Source organism: Manacus vitellinus, unplaced genomic scaffold (genome assembly GCF_001715985.3).
Source record: "Manacus vitellinus isolate BGI_N305 unplaced genomic scaffold, ASM171598v3 scaffold_3_pilon, whole genome shotgun sequence".
Lineage (NCBI taxonomy): Eukaryota > Metazoa > Chordata > Aves > Passeriformes > Pipridae > Manacus > Manacus vitellinus.
Window position 1 is genome coordinate 45,348,250 of NW_021940535.1, and position 19,266 is coordinate 45,367,515.

General features: G+C 41.2%; 1 protein-coding gene across 1 annotated transcript; it reads right to left on the bottom strand.

The window, feature by feature from the left end:
- Positions 1–788: 788 nt before the first annotated feature.
- GTPBP4 (GTP binding protein 4) lies at positions 789–11,681 on the bottom strand. The gene is made up of 17 exons (XM_008922480.2): positions 11,579–11,681; positions 10,761–10,931; positions 9,412–9,515; positions 9,200–9,336; positions 8,478–8,578; positions 7,991–8,083; positions 7,287–7,478; positions 7,134–7,199; positions 6,344–6,433; positions 5,877–5,987; positions 5,542–5,619; positions 5,381–5,432; positions 4,692–4,792; positions 3,636–3,833; positions 2,679–2,744; positions 1,474–1,608; positions 789–986 (listed from the first exon to the last, which is right to left on the bottom strand). The coding sequence occupies exons 1-17, from the start codon at positions 11,624–11,626 to the stop codon at positions 834–836; spliced, it is 1,896 nt and encodes a 631-aa protein (XP_008920728.1). The 5' UTR covers positions 11,627–11,681; the 3' UTR covers positions 789–833.
- Between the last annotated feature and the right edge of the window lie 7,585 nt (positions 11,682–19,266).

Below are 19,266 nucleotides of genomic sequence, written 5' to 3' on the forward strand. Positions count from 1 at the left end.
ACATTTGACAATATCTTTTGCCTTGAACAGATACTGAATTTTTGTCTATCAGCTCCTGAAGAGAAATTGTCTTCCTAAGCAGAGGGTGACAGCAGCATAACTCACATGCACTCAGGACCAAAAGTCAGTCTGACCCTCATTCTCTACATATCTGAAATGTTAATATTATACTGAGAAATTAACAGTTTTAAGGTGTAACCTTCCCTGCCCATGCTATAATTACAGATGGCAGGTCAGTACTAAAACTGCAATTTCTCCTCCAGTTTCAGTCACAATTAAGCTTAGTAAACTGGCAGCATTTCTCCCCTGCATTCAAAACTGGTTCAGTGCTCCAACACCAACCTTGTGCAGTCCTTGTTAAGTCCCATATTACTTCCCCACCAATTTCAGCCTTCACCTGCAACATAAACTCATCACATTCTCTACATTCAAGAATCACTTGCATACAGAAACCTAAACCTTAGTGAAGCTGGGCATTTTTAATTTTGATAGTATTTTAACAGGTAGTTCACATTTTTAGGTTTAACTTCACTCTAAATTAGTTTTATGTAGAAATCTAAATGCTTTACTGATACATGAAAGTCAGGAATAAGAAAATGACACAAAGTAACTTTTATGTCTGTTCAGAAATGGGTTTCTGCCACTGGTATTGAGAAATTTCTCGTGGTATTGCTTAAAAGAACTGCAAGATCAAGGTATTAGAACTTTCAGCTTGAATTATCTTAACCACTAACACAAACTACACGCTTCTTGAACACTTTCTATTAGAAGGAAGACAGGACTAGAAATTAGTTTTAATAAACTTAGTTTTTAATTTTGACTCACAAGACTGCTTATCTTCTCTGTGTTTTACCAGATTTTCTCTTTCCAGCCAGCAGATGTTTTGGCTTCAAGTTAAATATGTGTCTGTCTGCCTCTCCTTTCCGGCCCAGGCGATTCATCTTCTTCTGAGCTTTCTTTGCCATGGTCTTGACCTTCTTCACCATCTATTTAAAAACAAACAAACAAACATGCAGAGTAACTTCCTCAGTAACTTGGGTAACAAGCTTTACCTTTCAAAAACCCACTAAGCTGGACGGTTTTAACAAGGACATTCACACCCAATACATGCCACCGTGTGCAACTCTGGAGCAGTATCACTGCAGGTGGCACTAACCCTCCTTAGCAGAACTTTTTCCAGTACACTAACATAGGATCATGTTACCCCTGGAACTCCTCACTCACTAGAGGTGGAACTCCACAGTTTGTAGAATTCTTCCCTCAGACTTGGATTTAGAGACAAAAATTTAAGATGTTCTCCCTTGGTCTGTATTGTTACATGTTACTTTTAAGAGGGAACTTGAACATTTAAGAGTTCAAATGCAAAGATGCTGAAGCTGCAAAGAAACCCAACATGAACTCTGGACAAACACAACCAGCCTGCTCTGAAGTTCCCAGCAGCTGGTTTAAGCACCATAGAGGTAAATAACAAACCTTTTCATCACGAAGTCCAGACACATCCCGGGGTGTGCGGGAGCAGCTGCGGCTCCGCGCCACGGATGTGGGGGTTTCAGACTCATCACGTTTACGTTTCCTTGTGGTGCTACGGGACCTTCTCACATAATGTGCCTGAAAGTCAAAGCATCACTTTAGTCATTAAAACCAGAAACAATCAGCTCAGACATGCTCCACTCCTAATCAGAGGAAAAATAGGACATGTACTGCTGTGATAAATTATATTGGTTATTTCATAGCAGCGTAAAGATATTGTCAACTGTTGGTCAGTGACTCCCTGTCCTCAGTAACACTCAAATTTCAATGAATATTAACTTTTTTCCTCCACAATTACTAACTACAGTTTTCTGGGTTTTGTGAGTAGACTGATAAGTAATCCATAAAAAGACACAAATTAATGGATAGCAATACTGAAGTAATTTTGCAACAGCAAAAAAGCAATGAAGAAACCTACCCTGATTAGTGTCCTGTGTACAGGGCAAAGCCCTAAGAATTTCAGACATGAAGACTTATCATGCTATAGCATAAGTATTAAACTCCTTCTCACTGAGATCATTCCTACATCAAATGGATGTCAGCTCTGAGAACAGTAAGTGCTTGCTTCAGACAGTGTTGACATTCCTTGTTTCCTAACTCCTTGTTTAGCTAAAGAATTTGAGGTCTCAAGATCTAGAGAGCCATAATACTGCTGGATTTGCTGCACAAAATGGATTTTTTTTTTAATTTCAGTTAAAATGAAATGTCTCCTGAAGGCAAATCTATGTTTGAAGTACTTTAGCTTTAGTTACTTATCTAAAGATGCCAGCTGCATTACTGCCCAGAGAATGAGTGAAAGGTAAAAAGATAACAATGACAGGTCAGGCTTACTATTTCTGGCAGTCTCATCCAACAAAGCAGACTTGAAAATTAAGAAGTATGTTTAACCAAAACCATTCTTGAATCCTACATACATTCCAAGAAAGCAGTGCACATATATATGTGATTCTTGCTAAATGTCAGTTTAGTTTTTCAGCTTACCCAACCTGTTTTGATCACATTACTCAAAAAATTCCAGTACCAACTGCCTCATCTGAGGTTCCTAGTTTGTCCTTACCAGATCCCCCCCTCTCTTGTGCCAGCTGTAATACGCATTTAAATTTAAATCTCTTTTTGATAAAGATTGTGTTTAATTAGCAAAAACTTACATCATCTTTATTAGTCATGTCAAGTCCAAGATCAGTCATTTCTTTCTCTAGCACCTTCCTCTGGACCTGCAAAAAGACAGTTATGAAAACGTATTTCTTTCAGAAAAGAATGGTTCCACCTTATCTTTTGTCTCAATATACAAGCCCATTCTATTCACTATATATTTTTTCCTTTGTCACATCCCACAAGCAGATAATTGAAGTCCTACCTTCACATTTCATTTTTTTGCAACTTAATTCTCTTCACCCATAAATCCTGCTTCACAGACTGCAAGGGCCCAGAATTTTCTAAATACCTTATAAATAGTTTGCCTTTTTTGAAAGGCAAAGAGAGGTATTTCGGTCAGAAATGTTTCCTTTTCTCCCAAAAGGCACACACTTTGGAGAAAGTAAGAGATACTGGGAACAACATCAGCTAGATTCATTTTCTCAAAATGTCTGGTTATGAGCTTAGTAATTTGCAATCGTCCTGGACTGGTCACAAGAGATTCTGCTCTCAGAAAGAGTGATACCCGGCTTCCAAAAAGAAACATCATCTTCTCAAGCACTGGGAGGGCCTCAGAAAAAATTTTACGTGATTGTGATTTTAAGTAATTATCTAATTCTTCTAACTATTTGAATTTAAAACAGCCAACCAACAAGAACAACAATAAAAATATACAAACACCCCAATTCAACAAACTGAACTGTGTTGTTCAAAAACTTTTTTTGCGATATATGTAGAATTTTACAAAAGAAACACTTATGTGACACAAAAGTAAAAGGGCTACTATCCCTCATGTGGTATGGCCTCCACAGCTAAGTAGTTTCCAGGGAGGACAGAGGGAAGCAAGCAGCAAGTGAGAGGGCCAAGCATGGAAAAAAAGCCATCATTTCCACTAACTGGTACTGTTCCAGGTTTTCATGACGTTATTACACAGCAGCAAGATTTTGTTACAGAACATGTTCTATACTCACCTTTTTAGCTGTTCTAGGCATCCTTGGACCATGAACATCTTTTTCCTTTGACTGCAGGATTTTCAGTTTCTTCTTTTCTCGGATCTTCTTTGCCAATCGTCGGATTTCCATCATTTCTTCATCTTCACTCTCTGGCTCGCTGTCATATTCTCCAGCAGCTTCTCTCAGCTCTTCCTCTTTCTCCAGTTCTTCCAGTTTCTTAGATTTTGAAAAGGTGAAATGGAAATCAGATCCTTACAATCCTTAACACTACATTTCTCCATGGCCCAAGGCCATGACACGCAGGTCCTTCCAAGAAGGGACAACATTACCTGATAATGAATGACCCCTCCAGCCACAATTAATGCAGCCGTGAACCTCTGGGCACATTACTGTGCACACTTTCTCCATCACATCACCTTAGAGTTTGGCTGCATTTGTCTGACTGCCCTGAAGCTGCCCAGTGCATGAGAGCAGCTTTACTATCCTGTGAACTCTGCCAGCTGTACCATTTCTGGAAACACTCTGAAAAACCCTTCTCTTTTGACATTCAGCAGAGACTGGAACACCAGTTCAGAGGAACCCAACTGCACAACTGGCAGGCTCCCTGGGCTGCACTCACTACTCCTCCTTAACAGCCAGCAAGAAATCCAAGCAGTGCTTGTTATTAAATCAAAACGTTATAAATTGAGAATTCAGTCCATTTCCTTTAACATCATACTCCAGTAGACATAAATTTGATTGATGGCCTTCATATTATTAATAAGACATAAATTTTGATAGCTACATTTCTTCTGGCTGCAGTCAAAGAATGAAGAAATACAACTTCTCATGCAAACCTCATATTTTAGGATGGAAAAGATAAGATCACCATCATTCTGACAAGGTAAAGCAATTTTCCATGCTGAAATTCTGTCCTTGATCATTCAAAAAATAGTATCTTCTCTCATGGCAAATGCAGACAAAAAGGAACATGTTCTTATGATATATTGTTTTTAATCTGCAAATAGTAACTTACACTAAACAAATGGAGATAAAGAGGCAAGAAAAGTGTAAAACAACTAATGGAAAACTCACTTTCATTATTTCTGGATCAATGTAGTCAAGTATATTATGACCTTCCCATATCTCTGGTATCTTATCATACTTCTCAGATGCATTCATTAAGTCCCAGTATTCTTAAAAACACAAGACAAGTTAATAAAGAGACAAAATTAATTTCAAAGAATGTTTAGTGACAGAAAATAACCCTCAGAACACAACTGGGGAAAAAAAAAAGCACCATATCCCCTAAGGGGCAAGAATTTGGCAGCATCTCTGACATATTCACAAATACTTCTGATCTCCATCCCACCACCAAATACTGTTCAATAATAGCATGATCCACTGCCAAGCCATAATAGGCAACAAATACCCAGCTGAAACACAATCAGGCAGTCTCTCTCATACTGATACTTTCTTAACAGAGACAGCATCAAAAATTAATGACAATGGAAGGGAAATGAGAATGGAAGGGAAAAATCACTTGAATCATCAGACCAGTCATTTTATGTCTGTGAGTCTAAAATGGGGAACGACTGAGTGACACTATGAAACAAGAAACAGTCACGGAAGATCAACAGTTCTGGAACAGAAGGATAATATGCAGTAAAATGAAGGCATGGGTATTTAACTGAAAGGAGTCAGGTTTAGGTATTTCCCCTTTAAGACTGAAATAGCCAAACTTTACTGCTTAATAATAATACCAATTCTTATGTAATACTTACTCTGAAGATCCAAAATATAATCATCTCCCATTTCCAGTTCAATATCTCTCTCCTGCAAAGACAGACATGGCTTTATATACCACCTAATCTAGAATCTAGAGGCTAATATAGCAAATCTAAAAATCCATCTGCCAACTTCCTAATTAAGAGATGCCACTTACCAACTTCCTCTTGGGAGTGTCCACTTCCATGCGTTTCTTACGTGCTACTACTCCCTCGGGTATAAAAGGCAGCCGCTCCTGGAATTAATCCACCCCAATAAAAAAAGGGAAAAGAACTTTGAATCATTTTTTTAAATACCGCTACAAATCACTGGCTGCATTGTAATGTATTTCTGAAGAATATAAAACCCCAAGGTGACTCTCCCCCTGGAAAGGAACTTAAAGATAATAAATATGAACATTTCACCACATGAATCTGTTCGCATATTGAGAGATTTCCTATCCTACCTAAGAGTACTGGGAAAAACATTAAATAGTGTAAACATGTAGCCTACCTTGTTATCTCTTTTGGTTGGCATGGCCAAGTGTAATCTATTCAATACTTCATTCACTTTATTTCCTTTCATTTTAGTATCAACACGATGGGCCAGCAGTCTGTCACAGGCCTGAAAGTGCACATGGCAACATTAGGAATGAAGCCTTCCAGATACAACAAATGACACCACAAGCTTTCAATCCCAAATATCCAGCTTCACATCTATTTTTTTAGCAATGATCTGACAATAAGAGAAAGCAAGAGGACTCAGAAAACCCTCTTTTTTTTTTTAATTATTATTTGTATTAAACATTGTTTTCCATTTTCACCCAAGTCCACTGGAGCTCAACCAGCTATGAAGGAAAACATTTTTAAAGTTTATCACTATAATGCTGCTCACTATTAATTTAACTGAGATTAAATTAATACAAGTGAGGCAAATGTTAGCTGTTCATTTGGAATGAAACTGAGAGAAAAGAGACCTACCTCTGTTTTAACTTGAATTACACCTTCTTCAGTTAGAGTACTTGTCTCTATTACAGAAAATCCTTCTGCTTCAAAAGCTTCAAAAATTTTCTAAAATACAAAAATTTTCCCAAATAATGACATTCTGTGCATTTCTTAACATACTAATGCATTAAGAACAGAAATCTTAATCCAGTATTAATACATGCACCAAACATGTTGCTATTTTATTAGGTCTCTAAAAGGGTGACAGAAAGTTTACAACTACAGCTCTATTTAATCTCTTTCTTATTTTATAAGCAAATAACTACTTTCTAAAAAGCACCTACAGACGACCCACAAGGGCAGAAAAAAACAGTGAAACACAAATCCTATGTCTGCTATAACCTGTTAATACAAAAGAATTAGCCCTGCAGGACCTTCTACTGTGACTGTTTAAGCAACATCTCTCAGTCTAGTGCTGACTGTCTCCAAACTCTCACTGAAATGATAACTGAACAAGGCTGTTGTCTAACTTCCAACCACAGCACTAATTGAAAGTTCTCACAGTGTCAGAGATTCCTGAGACAACTAAGGACCTGCTGTTTGGTATTTATGATATTCAAGCAAGGATCTGCATTAGACAGGAGTAAAGAAAAATGGGGTCAAGACCTGGAAAGCTGCTTTCCATTGCACTATTAAAACAGTTTGATAAAGAAATGATCATATAAAAGTTTTGGCCCAGTAGAAATGATAACCACCCACAACACTTGAACACGGTATTTTTGTAAATGTCAGAAGACAGGGAGAAAGGTGGGAGAAGTATCCTAACCTGACTCTCTTCAGGAAGTTCTGCAATCCTCTTCACATCACATTTGTTTGCAACAATTATAAGCGGCTGATAAAAATGAGAAAAAAAAAATTGTAACTCAAGTTACCATACTATAAAACCCTGGGGTTCATTAATAATATGAACCAAACTCACCTTGTTAGCAAACAATGGCTTAATGTTCCTGAAGAGCTCCACCTGCTCCTCCAGGCTGTGCCCACACTGCTCAGACACATCCATCACGTACAGCACAGCAGCCCGCAGGTGTGCCAGGGCAGTGATGGCCTGCATCTCAATGGTGTTCCTGTCCTCCAGGGGATGATCCAAAATACCAGGAGTATCTACTACCTAAAATCAGCATCATTAAGTCAGGTGTTATTACAGGATAACTGACTGACTATTTTAGAACTTGTGCTGGATTTTCCATCAGTATTGTCTTTTTTAAGACAGCAATGTTTTTTCCTTTCAGTCACAAATGACTAAACTCGGCCAAGCTGAGAACGTGAAAATGGAGAAATGGGAGAACAAGGTTTCAGCATAACAACACTGCAAGTACTGAAGAGGCAGGGAAAGCACTGCCCCAGCCTGGCCCAGAATTAGACAGTGACAAAAAGTGAGCAGTCTTTAGTCAATAATTCCATTTCCCTTCTTCCCTCAAATTGAAAACACACCCATACGTGTACATTTTTATAACAGATTGTGACTACTGCCCTCATTTGGCACACTGTACCTTGCACAGCAGCTCTCAGACACAGCACATCTCACCAAGACACAAAAACACAACTCCCATTACAAGATGGCAGGTCAGATTATAAACAATTCATTCTTTCAAGGAAATGCAAAATAGTAACAGTTCTTACCTGCCAACGCAGATACCTATAATCCATATGTCCCACAAAGAGAGATTTCGTGGTAAAGGCATAAGGCTGCACTTCTACATCTGCTCTTGTCACCTTAAAACAAGATTTAGTCACACACATTTATTTAAAATTTCCTGAAGTTCCAAGTAGTATATCATAATTATAAAGCACTTCCTTTGCTACAGAAAAAAAAAAACTAAAAAAGGACTAAAAAATGGTTATTCTACTTCTTTGCAAGCATTTTTTCTATCAGAAAATATGCTTATGGGATACACACTATTTTGGAAAAGATAGGGATTTTTAAGGGTGAAATCTATCATAATTTTCCATTTATCCCTTCAGGAATTTCATTCAACCTCTACTCAGACACTTGAATTTGCTACCGCTCAGGTCAGACACTACCACAGTGACACCAAATTCTTTAAATGCTACCTTATTTTAAATAAATGGCACCTCAGTATTATTTTTGAGAAAACCAATCACATACCTTATTTATAAAGCTGGATTTCCCAACATTCGGGTAGCCACACAACAGAAGAGTTCGTGTATTGGGGTCAATGGTTGGCAAACGAGACAAATGTTGTCGCACTAAAATGTTAAAAGATGTTTTTAAATATCTATGGTAATTTAAGTTTTACTGAACTGGAATAAAAATACATATGCTGAGTTGTTTAAATACAAATTAATAACTTTCCTGATATTATGATATGATCATTTATGAAAACGCAGAGTAGTCTGCAGGCTACACAAGTATCTATGTACAATAAAAATAAAATTTCAGAAATATTTAAAAAATTAAGAGTTATAATATTATATATTATAGCTAGAATGATCACAGCAAATCAGGCAACATAACCTGAAGGATTAGTAGGTCTGAAGTAAGGGATTATGTCTGCAAAATGTTTAGCACTATTTTTTTAAGATATGTTAGTGAAAAGAATGGTAAATAAAAGCATGGCTGTGACTTTTAGGCAAAGAAAAAAGTTTTATAACTTTTTTGGTTAGCAATACCATAAAATTTAAAGAATATCCAAAGAGAAAACTATTTTCTTAAAAAATAAATTCTTAAGTATTTGGGGATTTTGAAACTGTTTCTGTGTTTCCTGTGTCTATATTCTGCACTAAACACATTCTTTTAACTTCGATTAAGCATAATAAACTTTATATCCAACTCACACGTCTTTTTTGTAGCCTATATGTAAGACAAACCTTGTTCCAAGTATTCCAGGCTTTGTTTCTGCCTTTTGATGATGGTGCACATCCGTCCCAGGGCTGCACGTTTGAGCTGTTTGCAGCGGTAAAGAGAGTCCCCGTATTTCATCAGCCGCACGTAGTCCTTGGCAACACTGGGGACAAGAAGTAGAAATTTAGCCAACGACCAACCACGCAGGTACAAAGTCAGAGAAACCACTGTCTCTTACTTGTCAATCAGATTCTTGGCAATATTAATCTGTCCCAAAGCCAGCTTGTAGTGATCTTTGTCATACAGAACGTTCATCAAATCTGCATAAAAGGGATGAATATCCTAAAACAAAAGCAAAATATTAAATTAAGCCTTGTATTTTCCTTCTTTAAGATGACTACTTCTTGGACACTATATAAGTTCTTTTTTTTTTTTCTCTCCAGTACAGCAACACAAACGACACTAAAAGCAAACCAGTTTTCATTACTATATTATGTAAGAAAAATAATCTGCTTGGTCACTAAATGCATAAATCTTCATCACTTTGAATTTCTTGTGAAACAAATCTTGCACTTACTCATAGGGAATTTCCATTCAATCTTCTGCTTTGAAAATACTTCATATTACAACTTGAAGGCTTTTTTTAAGTAAGAAATTGCAAGAAGCTTACAGACATAGTCTCTAAAAGGAAATTCATACTATACTGGAAACACAGCAACACTATTCATTCCTCATTTTTTTGGAGTGCTACATTAAATTCTGTGCACGACTAGATAAAAAGGTTTAATACCCAAATAAATCCTTTAGCTTTCCAAGGAATCAGCATCTCTGGTTCAAACCCTTTAAACAAAGTATTTCAGCTGCTTATGTATTTACTTGCAGAATTTTCAGCATGTGATGTTAAAAAAAAATCCAGAAGATATTTCTGGGAATTCTGCAGTAATACTCACTGGGTATGAAAACATAAAGAAAAAATATGGTTGCAGGCCAACAATTTAAGCATAAGCAGAAAACTGCCTATAAAAAAAGTCCCACTGGACACGTGGATCCAGTTGCAGTTGTTGGGAAGTTAATAGTATGTGCACCTTGTCAGAGCATGTTTGCAACAATGTTCATGTTGTCAAAGTAACTTCTGAACACCTGAAGATGGGAAGCAAATATTAGGGTATTTCTTACTTCCTGCACCTATTTTTTAAGAAAGACTAACCATAAGCACAATTTACATATGCATACACAAAAAAGAAATAAGCAGACACAACATATTTAAAAAACCCCACATACTTTCTCTTCATTCAACAGCAGTTTCTGGCAAACATATTTGACCAGCTCAAAGCCTGTAAAACTTTTAATGACCATCCATGGGCATAGACTTCTCTTCTCAGTAGGAACACAGTATTTTTGCAGAACAAACTTGCCTGCAACTCCTCCCAGTAAAACCTACTGGGAACCAGTCAAAATCATCTACGTGGTGAATCAACAAGATGCTGCTCAGGCCAAAATAAATTCAAATAAAAGCAATACAATGCTAAAGTATTCCTAATGCTGCACAAGCACAGTTACTTTATGATGAAGCAACAAAACACTTACATCTAACTTGGGGAAATCTGTTAAGATCTGTGTGAGCCTGTCGTGGTAATTTTGTTGAGTATATTTGACTTTTCGCATATAAAAATGCCGAATCCGATGGATTTGATAATGTTTATGAATCACAGTGGGCGTCTTCCGCTGGGTCTTTGACAACGTCAAATCTATGAAGTCCTGCAATTAAGGAAAGGTGATTAATCACACGAATTGCCGGGTTCTTGTAAAGCCATCGATTTTATTCTGGTGGAGGAGCGCACTGACCAGCTGAGCACGCCCACGGTTTGACAGGTGTGTTTCAGGGCAGGTTCCCACCTTGCGACAAGCAATTTCTACATTCCCTGTCGGGTTCCCCTTTCAATCAACCGCGGGCTGCCCCCCGTCCACGCCAAGCCCCTTGCTTAAACCAGTGCTTGAGCCCCTCGATCCAGCAGAGGGGTGTATTCTGAAAGAACACGCTGCGGCGAGGCTCGGTGTGACACAGGTTTGGAAAACAGGAGGGATTTTCGTGAGGGCCACCCCGACACCGCGCGGGGCTGAGGAGAAGCGCTGCCCCGGGATCCCCGCTCAGGATCTCATCTGACAGAACCCCCCCCGCTGTACTGGTACGGGCCGCCGCCGGGCCCAGCAGCGCCAAGCCCAGGGCGAGTCCAATGGCTCCCCGCGGGAGGGAGGGGGAGGCGAAGGCCCGAGGCACGCCGGCACCGCGGCTGGGCGGGGAGGGCAGCCGCGGCGCTCGGGAGTCGCCGGGCGGGACGGGTGGTGCGAAGGGGCCGGGGAAGGGCTGGGGAAGGGGAGGGTACAGGAGGGGAGCGCGGCCGTACCTTGGCAGACGGGACCACCGTGATCTTCTTGAAGTTGTACAGCGCCATTGCGGCCGCCGCTGCCGCGCCACGCGCCGGAAAGGGAGCGCGGACGGGGCTCTCGCGAGAGGAGGGAAGGGAAGGGAGGGGAGCGAGGAAGGAAGGGGAGGGAGAGGGGAGGTGCTCGGGGGAAAGGAGGGGCTTTCCCCGAGAAACACCTGACCGAGAGGAGGGTTCGGGAATGGCTCCCGGGTGTGGTTTAGGGCAGGTGTGGCTCGTGCCCCGTAGGGCCGAGAAGGCCAAGTACACCTTCATCCAGCTCAGTGATGTGTAAAGGTTGATTCCCTTTAGGACCGCAAATGAGCGGAGAATAAGGAAAGAACCCCCAAAACCTTATCAGGACCGAGGGTCCCCCAGCTCATCTCCTCCCCAGGTTGTCACAGTTCCGTGTCCCCCAAGTGCCACCCACCACACGGGTCAGCAGGAGCAGCTCTGGGTCACCCAGGGTCACTGCCTGCAGCTGTGGGACTCGTCGTGGGATGCCTGGAAAAGCATTTTGGGATTGTGCAAGAGTCACAGACTCAGGTTGGAAAAACCCTCTTGAGATCATCAAGTCCAACCTATGACTGAACACCACCATGTCAGATAGACATGGCATTGCACATCCAGTCTTTTCTTAAATGCCTTCAGGGCCGGTGACTCCACCACCTCCCTGGGCAGCCCATTCCAATGTCTGAGCACCCTTTCTGTAGAGAAATTCTTTCTAATGTCCAATCTAAACCTCCTCTGTCACAGGTTGAGGCTTTGTCCTCTTGTCTTGTTGCTGGTTGCCTGGGAGAAGTGACCAACCCCCACCTGGCTACAACCTCCTTTCAGGGAGCTGCAGTGAGCAATAATGTCTCACCTGAGCCTCCTTTCTCCAGGCTAAACAACCCTGGACTTGTGCTCCAGACCCTTCACCAGCTTCCTTGCCCATGTCTGGACACACTCCAGCACCTCAGTGTCTTCTTGAAGAATATATCTTAAAGAATGTCTTGAAGGACATACAGGATGTTAAGAGAAAGGACCAAAGCTGGGAGGAGGGAGGGATTAAGATGGAGCAGGGAGGAAAAACTATGGGAAAATGGAGAGAAAAGGGGATAAAATAGGCCAGTAGCACTTTGTGGTCTGACCATGGCTTGCACACCCTGTTGCCACAGTTACTCTTACTAAACTCTGTTTCTGACCATTTTCCTGGTTGAAGGGACTCTCCATTCTGCTCATATGAGTATGAAGCCAAGTGCTTGCCACAGGAAAAGAAGCAAAGATCCACAGTGACCATGTTTCTGTGGTGCCAGGAACTGGAGGGACTGAGGTACATGCATGCTACATGTCAGTGTACATATATATATGTACATACATATATCATACATATGTACACACTCAACAGGCTGAGAAAGTTGGGGCTGTTCAGCCTGGAGAAGGGAAGGTTGCATGAAAACCTCACAGCAACCTTGCAGTCTCTAAAGAGGGTCTAAATGAAACCAGAGAGGGACTCTTCATCACAAACTGCAGTGACAGGACAAGGAGTAAGTGGTACAAACTGGAAAAAAGGGAAATTTAGGTTAGATATACAGAAGAAATTCTTCACTCTGAGGGTGGTGGAGACACTGGAACAGGTTGCCCAGAGAAGCTGTGGCTGCCCCATCCCTGGTAGTCTTCAAAACCAGGTCAGGATGGGGCTTGGAGCAATGTGGTCTAGTGGGAGGCCTCCCTGTCCATGGCAGGGGGCTTGGAATGAGATGATCTTTAAGGTCCTTTCCAAGCCAAATCACTCTGTATGTGTGTGTATGTGCAGTTGGGAGACCATGGGCTCCAGGGTCCAGCTACTGGCTGATCTAAGTGCCAAGGGTCTGTGTGGGTGGGCACAGGCACATCTGTACTGTGTGTGTATCCCCACTGGGGTGTGCACTCAGTCCTTCCAACTGGGCCTGGGGCCATGGGGCTGCAGCAGCCTCACCTCCATCAGGCTACTGGATTCCTAACCCCAAACACACACACTTTTACTTCTCTCTTTATTTATTTACTTTTTTCTTTCTTTCTTTCTTTCTTTTACATAGTAACTTTCAGTGACTTGTCTTATACTAAATTGTAAATCCTTCCAGATAAAAGCCAAACATGACGGAATTCTGTAGCAGTTTATGAACTTGACTATACCCTGTGCTCTGGGTTTTTTTGTGTATCTTCAGCAACCATGAGATCCAGAGACCTAAAAAACCTGAATGTAGGTACCTCCTGCAGTCTGCATGTCTATCCTGCTTTTCTACTTGACACTATTAGAAAGCTGACATGCACATCAGTTTAAAATAAGTTAGAAATTACTTGATACACTTTGGGAGGCAAATTAGATTAAAAATTAGGAATTACCTTGGCTTCCATGCTGGTTTTTTTTTCCTCTTTCTACATAAAGCATGACATTTTCCTCTTGAGAGAATTTAGTCATGTATTAAATCTGTCACTGCACATTTTTCTACAGTACTAGAAATTTAAATGCATAACTCCTTCTGCATTTCCTTTATTTCACCACGCTCCCAATTTTGCTGAAATGCTCCAAACAGCTGTCCAATGCAGTGGAAATTTGTAAGGTATTTGAAAAGTAAGAATTCATTTAATCAGCAAGCCAGTAGCTAATCCTTTCCAGCAATTAATTTCAGTAATGACTGTGTGAGCACTATTCAATAATAAACATACTGTCAGAGCCATCCCTGTTTCCACAGTCTCTTGGTGGGGCTGCAGCTGCCCTGTTATGAAGGGACGTGCAAACTTCATAAAAGTTTTGATGTGACCACTTCAGTCTGCCTTCTTGAAGTGTTCTTGAGCAGTGAGATTTGACTTCACACTTCATTTATATCATGTTTTGCCTGCAAAAACATTGTTTTATAGAGTAGAAGGAGCTTTTCTTTAAGTGTATCCCCACATCTCCCCAGTTTCTGGAAAGATCCTTCCAGGAGCTGGCCTGGGGCACTGCCCAATAGCTGGGACCAGCATCCTCAGCCCCAGAAGCATCTGTCACTTTAGATGTGAACCTTTGAGGCCCAACTATCCAGGAGCAGGCCCTGGGGCCTGGGCTCTCACACTGCCTGTACCTTACTACTTTCTTAATAAGTTTTCAAGAGAACTAGTTCCAAAACAAAATTTGGGTACTGTCCTGGGTATTGTGTCCTCTGGAGACTTATTCTAGGAGTCAGGAGAAGTAAGGCCATGTCAAGTTCCATTTCTTTTGGTTTGGGCACTTCATTATCCCAGCTGGCTTTCTGCACTCAGACATCCTCATTCATATTTGTGATAAACTTCAGGCACGTCACACTTTTTCTCCATTTAACATTTAAAACACCACTCCAGTAGACTATAATTCATATAATTTTGAAATTAAATGACACAAAATTATTCTTGTACCTTACACAAGAGCAACTAATGACACCAAGAGGTTCAGGTTGGACATCAGGAAGAATTTCTTCACTGAAAGGGTGAAGAATGGACTGCCCAGGGAGATGGTGGAAACAGTGTTTCTGGAGGTGTACAAGAAGCAACTGGATATGGCACTTAGTGCTAAGGTCTAGTTGATAAGGTGGTGATCAGTCAAAGGTTGGACTCAGTGATCTTGGAGGTCTTTACCAACCTTTGTGATTCTATGTTTTTATGATTCTATGTGCCGTGCCAATCGTCCAGAGGGGAATTTGGAAAAATGTGCACCAGAATGGAGGTGGCCCAGGGAGCCATCCAAGCATTCCTCTGTAAGAAATGCTTCTGCAGGACACATGCAAGAATTTGTATTAAGCCTAGATATAGCATTGGCTCAATAACCGTAGTTTCTCTAAAGTTTTAGCTGAAAATTCCCAAACTAGCCTCAGATTTGGGGTATCAGTTCTAAATCATAGAATGGTTTGGGTTGGAATGGACCTTAAAGATCATCTAGTTCCAATCCCCTTTCCACAGGCAGGGACACCTGCCCCTAGACCAGGTTGCTCAGAGCCCCATCTGGCCTGGCCTTGAACATTTCCAGGGATGAGGCATCCACAGCTTCTCTGAGCAGCCTGTTCCAGGGCCTCACCACCTTCACAGTGAAGAATTTCTTTCATATATCTGACCTAAATTTCCCCCCTTTCAATTTGAACCCATTACTCTTTTTCCTATCACTATAGTTCCTGGTGAGGAGTCCCTGGCTTCTCGTAGGTCCCCTGCAGATATGGGAAGGTGCTATGAGGTCTCCACAAAAAATCTGAATCTGATTTGTGCAAGAGTTGATGGTGTTTGACATACTTAGTAAACTGTGTATTTTAGTTAGACAAAATAGTTGCCACCAGTCCCACAAAATGAAAAGACCTGCTCATGTTGGATTCTTCTATCTGTAAGGACATTCATTCTGTATAATCTCATCCAAATTCATCTAAAGTCTAAATCAAGATTGTCTGCCATTGTAACAATCTGCTGTTGTAAAGCTGCTTTCACTGGAAGTCCTTATGTGCTCATGTTTTTAAGCTGATTTATGAAGCAAACGCTGCACACAAGGAACCTTGCCCAGGAGAAAAGCTCAGCCTCTGGTTTCCATAACAGAAAATGCTTTTGAGGGGAGTGATTTGATAACCTGTTGGTCTGGCAGCAATATTCAATGCATCTCACCTTTTGATTTCAGCAGCTTAAGTCCAACTAACCAGCTGGTCAGAAAACAGTATTTCTGAAAGTAATTTTTCTTCAGTTTGGTTTCTTGGGTTTGAAAAGCTGCTCCATGTCAGTAGCCACGTTGCAGAAAAATAGTCAGTCCTATTCTGGTCATCACAATGAAGAGACACGGTCCAGAACAGACCTGGCAGCTTCCCTAATCTCTTGCTCTATAGGTTGGATAGAAAAGGCCAGGACCAAGGGACACTGGTAGATGGCAGGCACAGAAACTACTGCTTCTTCTCTAGAAAATCCTCCAGGCTTCAGCAGACAACATCGATCTCTGAACTGCCAACCCAGCAGCATCACATTAAATACAGGAAATAAAGCTATAAACAGGCAGTAGTGCTTACACTTATCTACAGTATCTGAAATATCAAGAGCATGATTTAATTTGGAAATGGTGCCACTTCATATCAGCACACAAGAGGTGCAGAACACACAAAGACGAAGTTCCAAAATTGAATTATTAAGTATCAGACTTGCTAAATTTTCATTACAAAGGGCATGCATGGTGATAGATCAAAGAACTGCGGGGAGTGACAATACTGCTCTGGAGGAGTAATGCCTTCTAATATGTCTCAGTAACACAGCTGAGACACGCTTAGGAACACACTCAGGAATGCAATATGTGCATGGTAATAGTTTTAGTTACTGTGTAACTCCAGGAAAGCTTTGAAGTTGCTTAAGGAAGTACAATAAAGGCACACTGTGTTCTTTCCCAGCTGCTCTTCTGTGTGGTTGTTGGGGAAGGAGACATCTGTACCAAAATGGAGATCATAGAATCATAGAATCAGCTGGGTTGGAAAGTCCTTCTGTTCCATGATTTGCCATCACAGCATTATAGAAATTGGTGATGGCAAGTGGAGAATTTGTTCTGTGTCTGGCAGCAGTCCCTGCTGGAGCCCCTCCAATAAGGGGGTGGCCTTACTGAAGGAGCCCCTCATCAGGATAAGTAGGGGCACATCCGTGCTGCTGGGTCAGGTCAGAGGCACGTGGGCAGGAAAGGCTCATGAACTGCCTTCTCCTGTGTCCTGTCCTCTGCAGGCATTCAGCCAAGAACACAGGCTGGGAGAGTCCCCTAAAAGCCTTAAAGAGCCAAGTGGAGCTTCTGGAGCATCTTGCCTCACCCTCCCTTCCCCAGGGAGTCCCCAGGAGTCAAACTGAAAGAGAGGTGAGCCTAGCAGATAGTTACTGACATTTGCCACACTGTACATTCCTGATATTAAAAAAAAATCCCCTGGAACATTCTGAAGTCTGGTGATTATTCTGGTCAGGAAAGAGTTGCTTTGTTAATCTTTCTGAATATGGACACAGTCTTAGAGCTGGCAGACTTTTGTCATGCTTTAAGGAATAGGTAATTCTTCTGCAAAAATAGTGCCTCATGTCAGCCCTGTCAATGCTCTAGCCCCGACACAGTGGCACCAGTAGGTCACAATTTCAAAAGGAGCCGCATCCAGGCTTCCTTTACTGGAAGAAGGTGCTCACCACATGAGGTACAATGCAGCATGCCCTGGGCAGCTCTCCAAGACACCTGAAGGGCATGGTAGACTATTGCATAGCTCGTTGGTCCAAGAGAGGTTTTTTTTGTGTTCCATTAGCTCACTTTCTTATTTTTAATTATCGCCCTAATTTTAAATTACTTTACATCCTAGGTTGCTGACCCATTCATGACTCACTGTAGCTCCACGGAAAATGGAGCATTGGCAGAGACCGCACTGAGACTGCTCGTGATCAGAGGCTCTTGACAGAGAGGCCCAAGGTGTGGATTCATGGGCACTAATGTTTAAACTGCACTCACAGAGGGCTGATCACTGCTGTGAGCCTTCCCTGGATAGTGGCAGGAGGAATCAGCCTAGGAACATTTCCATAAGAGAGGGAGAGAAGGAAAAGAAGACAAAAGGGAATAAAAAGGAACAAACAATAACAGCAGTGTTGGGAAGTAACACAGAATTGTACCATATTAAGATTTTATTTAATTATGATTTTTATTTTTTTTGTTTAAGACTTAAAAGTCTTTGAGATCCAGAAGTGTAAATATCAGAAGGATTCAAGATTACTGACTGGAAAGCCCTTCAAGGGCAGAAGCAGGATGTGCTCACAATAGATATTCATGTCCTACTTTTTTCAAACTTCACATGCTTGGAAATGATTTCAAGTGTTCCTAGATGTTTGCACTTGACAACATCTGCAGGTGTCATTTTTGCTGGCACATATAATTGCAGGCACATTTTATTGTACTTAGATGCCTATTTTGTTTTATCTGGCAAATGAGCAGCTTGACATCTAAATGCACCTGCAATCAGCTATGACATAAACTCCATCTACAGATGTATTTTTGACATAAAATTGGAAATTAAATTGATGTCCTTTCCAAAAGTAGTGCCTTCATCCTCACATTGCTACACTGAAGATGGCAGGTTTCAGGTTTTATAATAATACTAAATCTTTGTCAGTGTGTAGTTAAAATGTATTAGCAATGATGTTTTAAAAATATCACCCTGATATTGCAAAATGCATTGAAACAGTGAAGGAGCTGCACGATAAAACAATATTTGATGAAGATGGCAGCTGGGAAAGCTCTGGTATGGTGCGGGCTCAGCAGATGGGGCTTTAGAGTCCCAGAGTAGTCATGCTGCCAAAAGCAACACTGTGCAGTTCTCCAGGTAGTTTCAGAGAAGATTTATGGCATTCTGCAGGATCTTTTGGTTGCAGTGTAAGGCACAGTAGTAATATTTTTCCCAAGTACTGGATTTTGAGCTACTGATATTGCTACAATTTGCCCGAACAACTCACTCTTTACGGACCTAAATTCTGTGGGTGGCCCCAGGATCTCGTGTGCCTGGAACCTCATTTGTCTGGGTAGCAACTGCTGGTTATCCAAGCACTGGAACAGTCAGTTGTGTTCCCTGGTGCAGATCCCACCAAAGGATCTGCCAGCACCACTGTGTTTTGGCCCTGCAAGTCACTCTACTACGTCAGGCCACCAGTGGTCTGATGATCAACTTCAG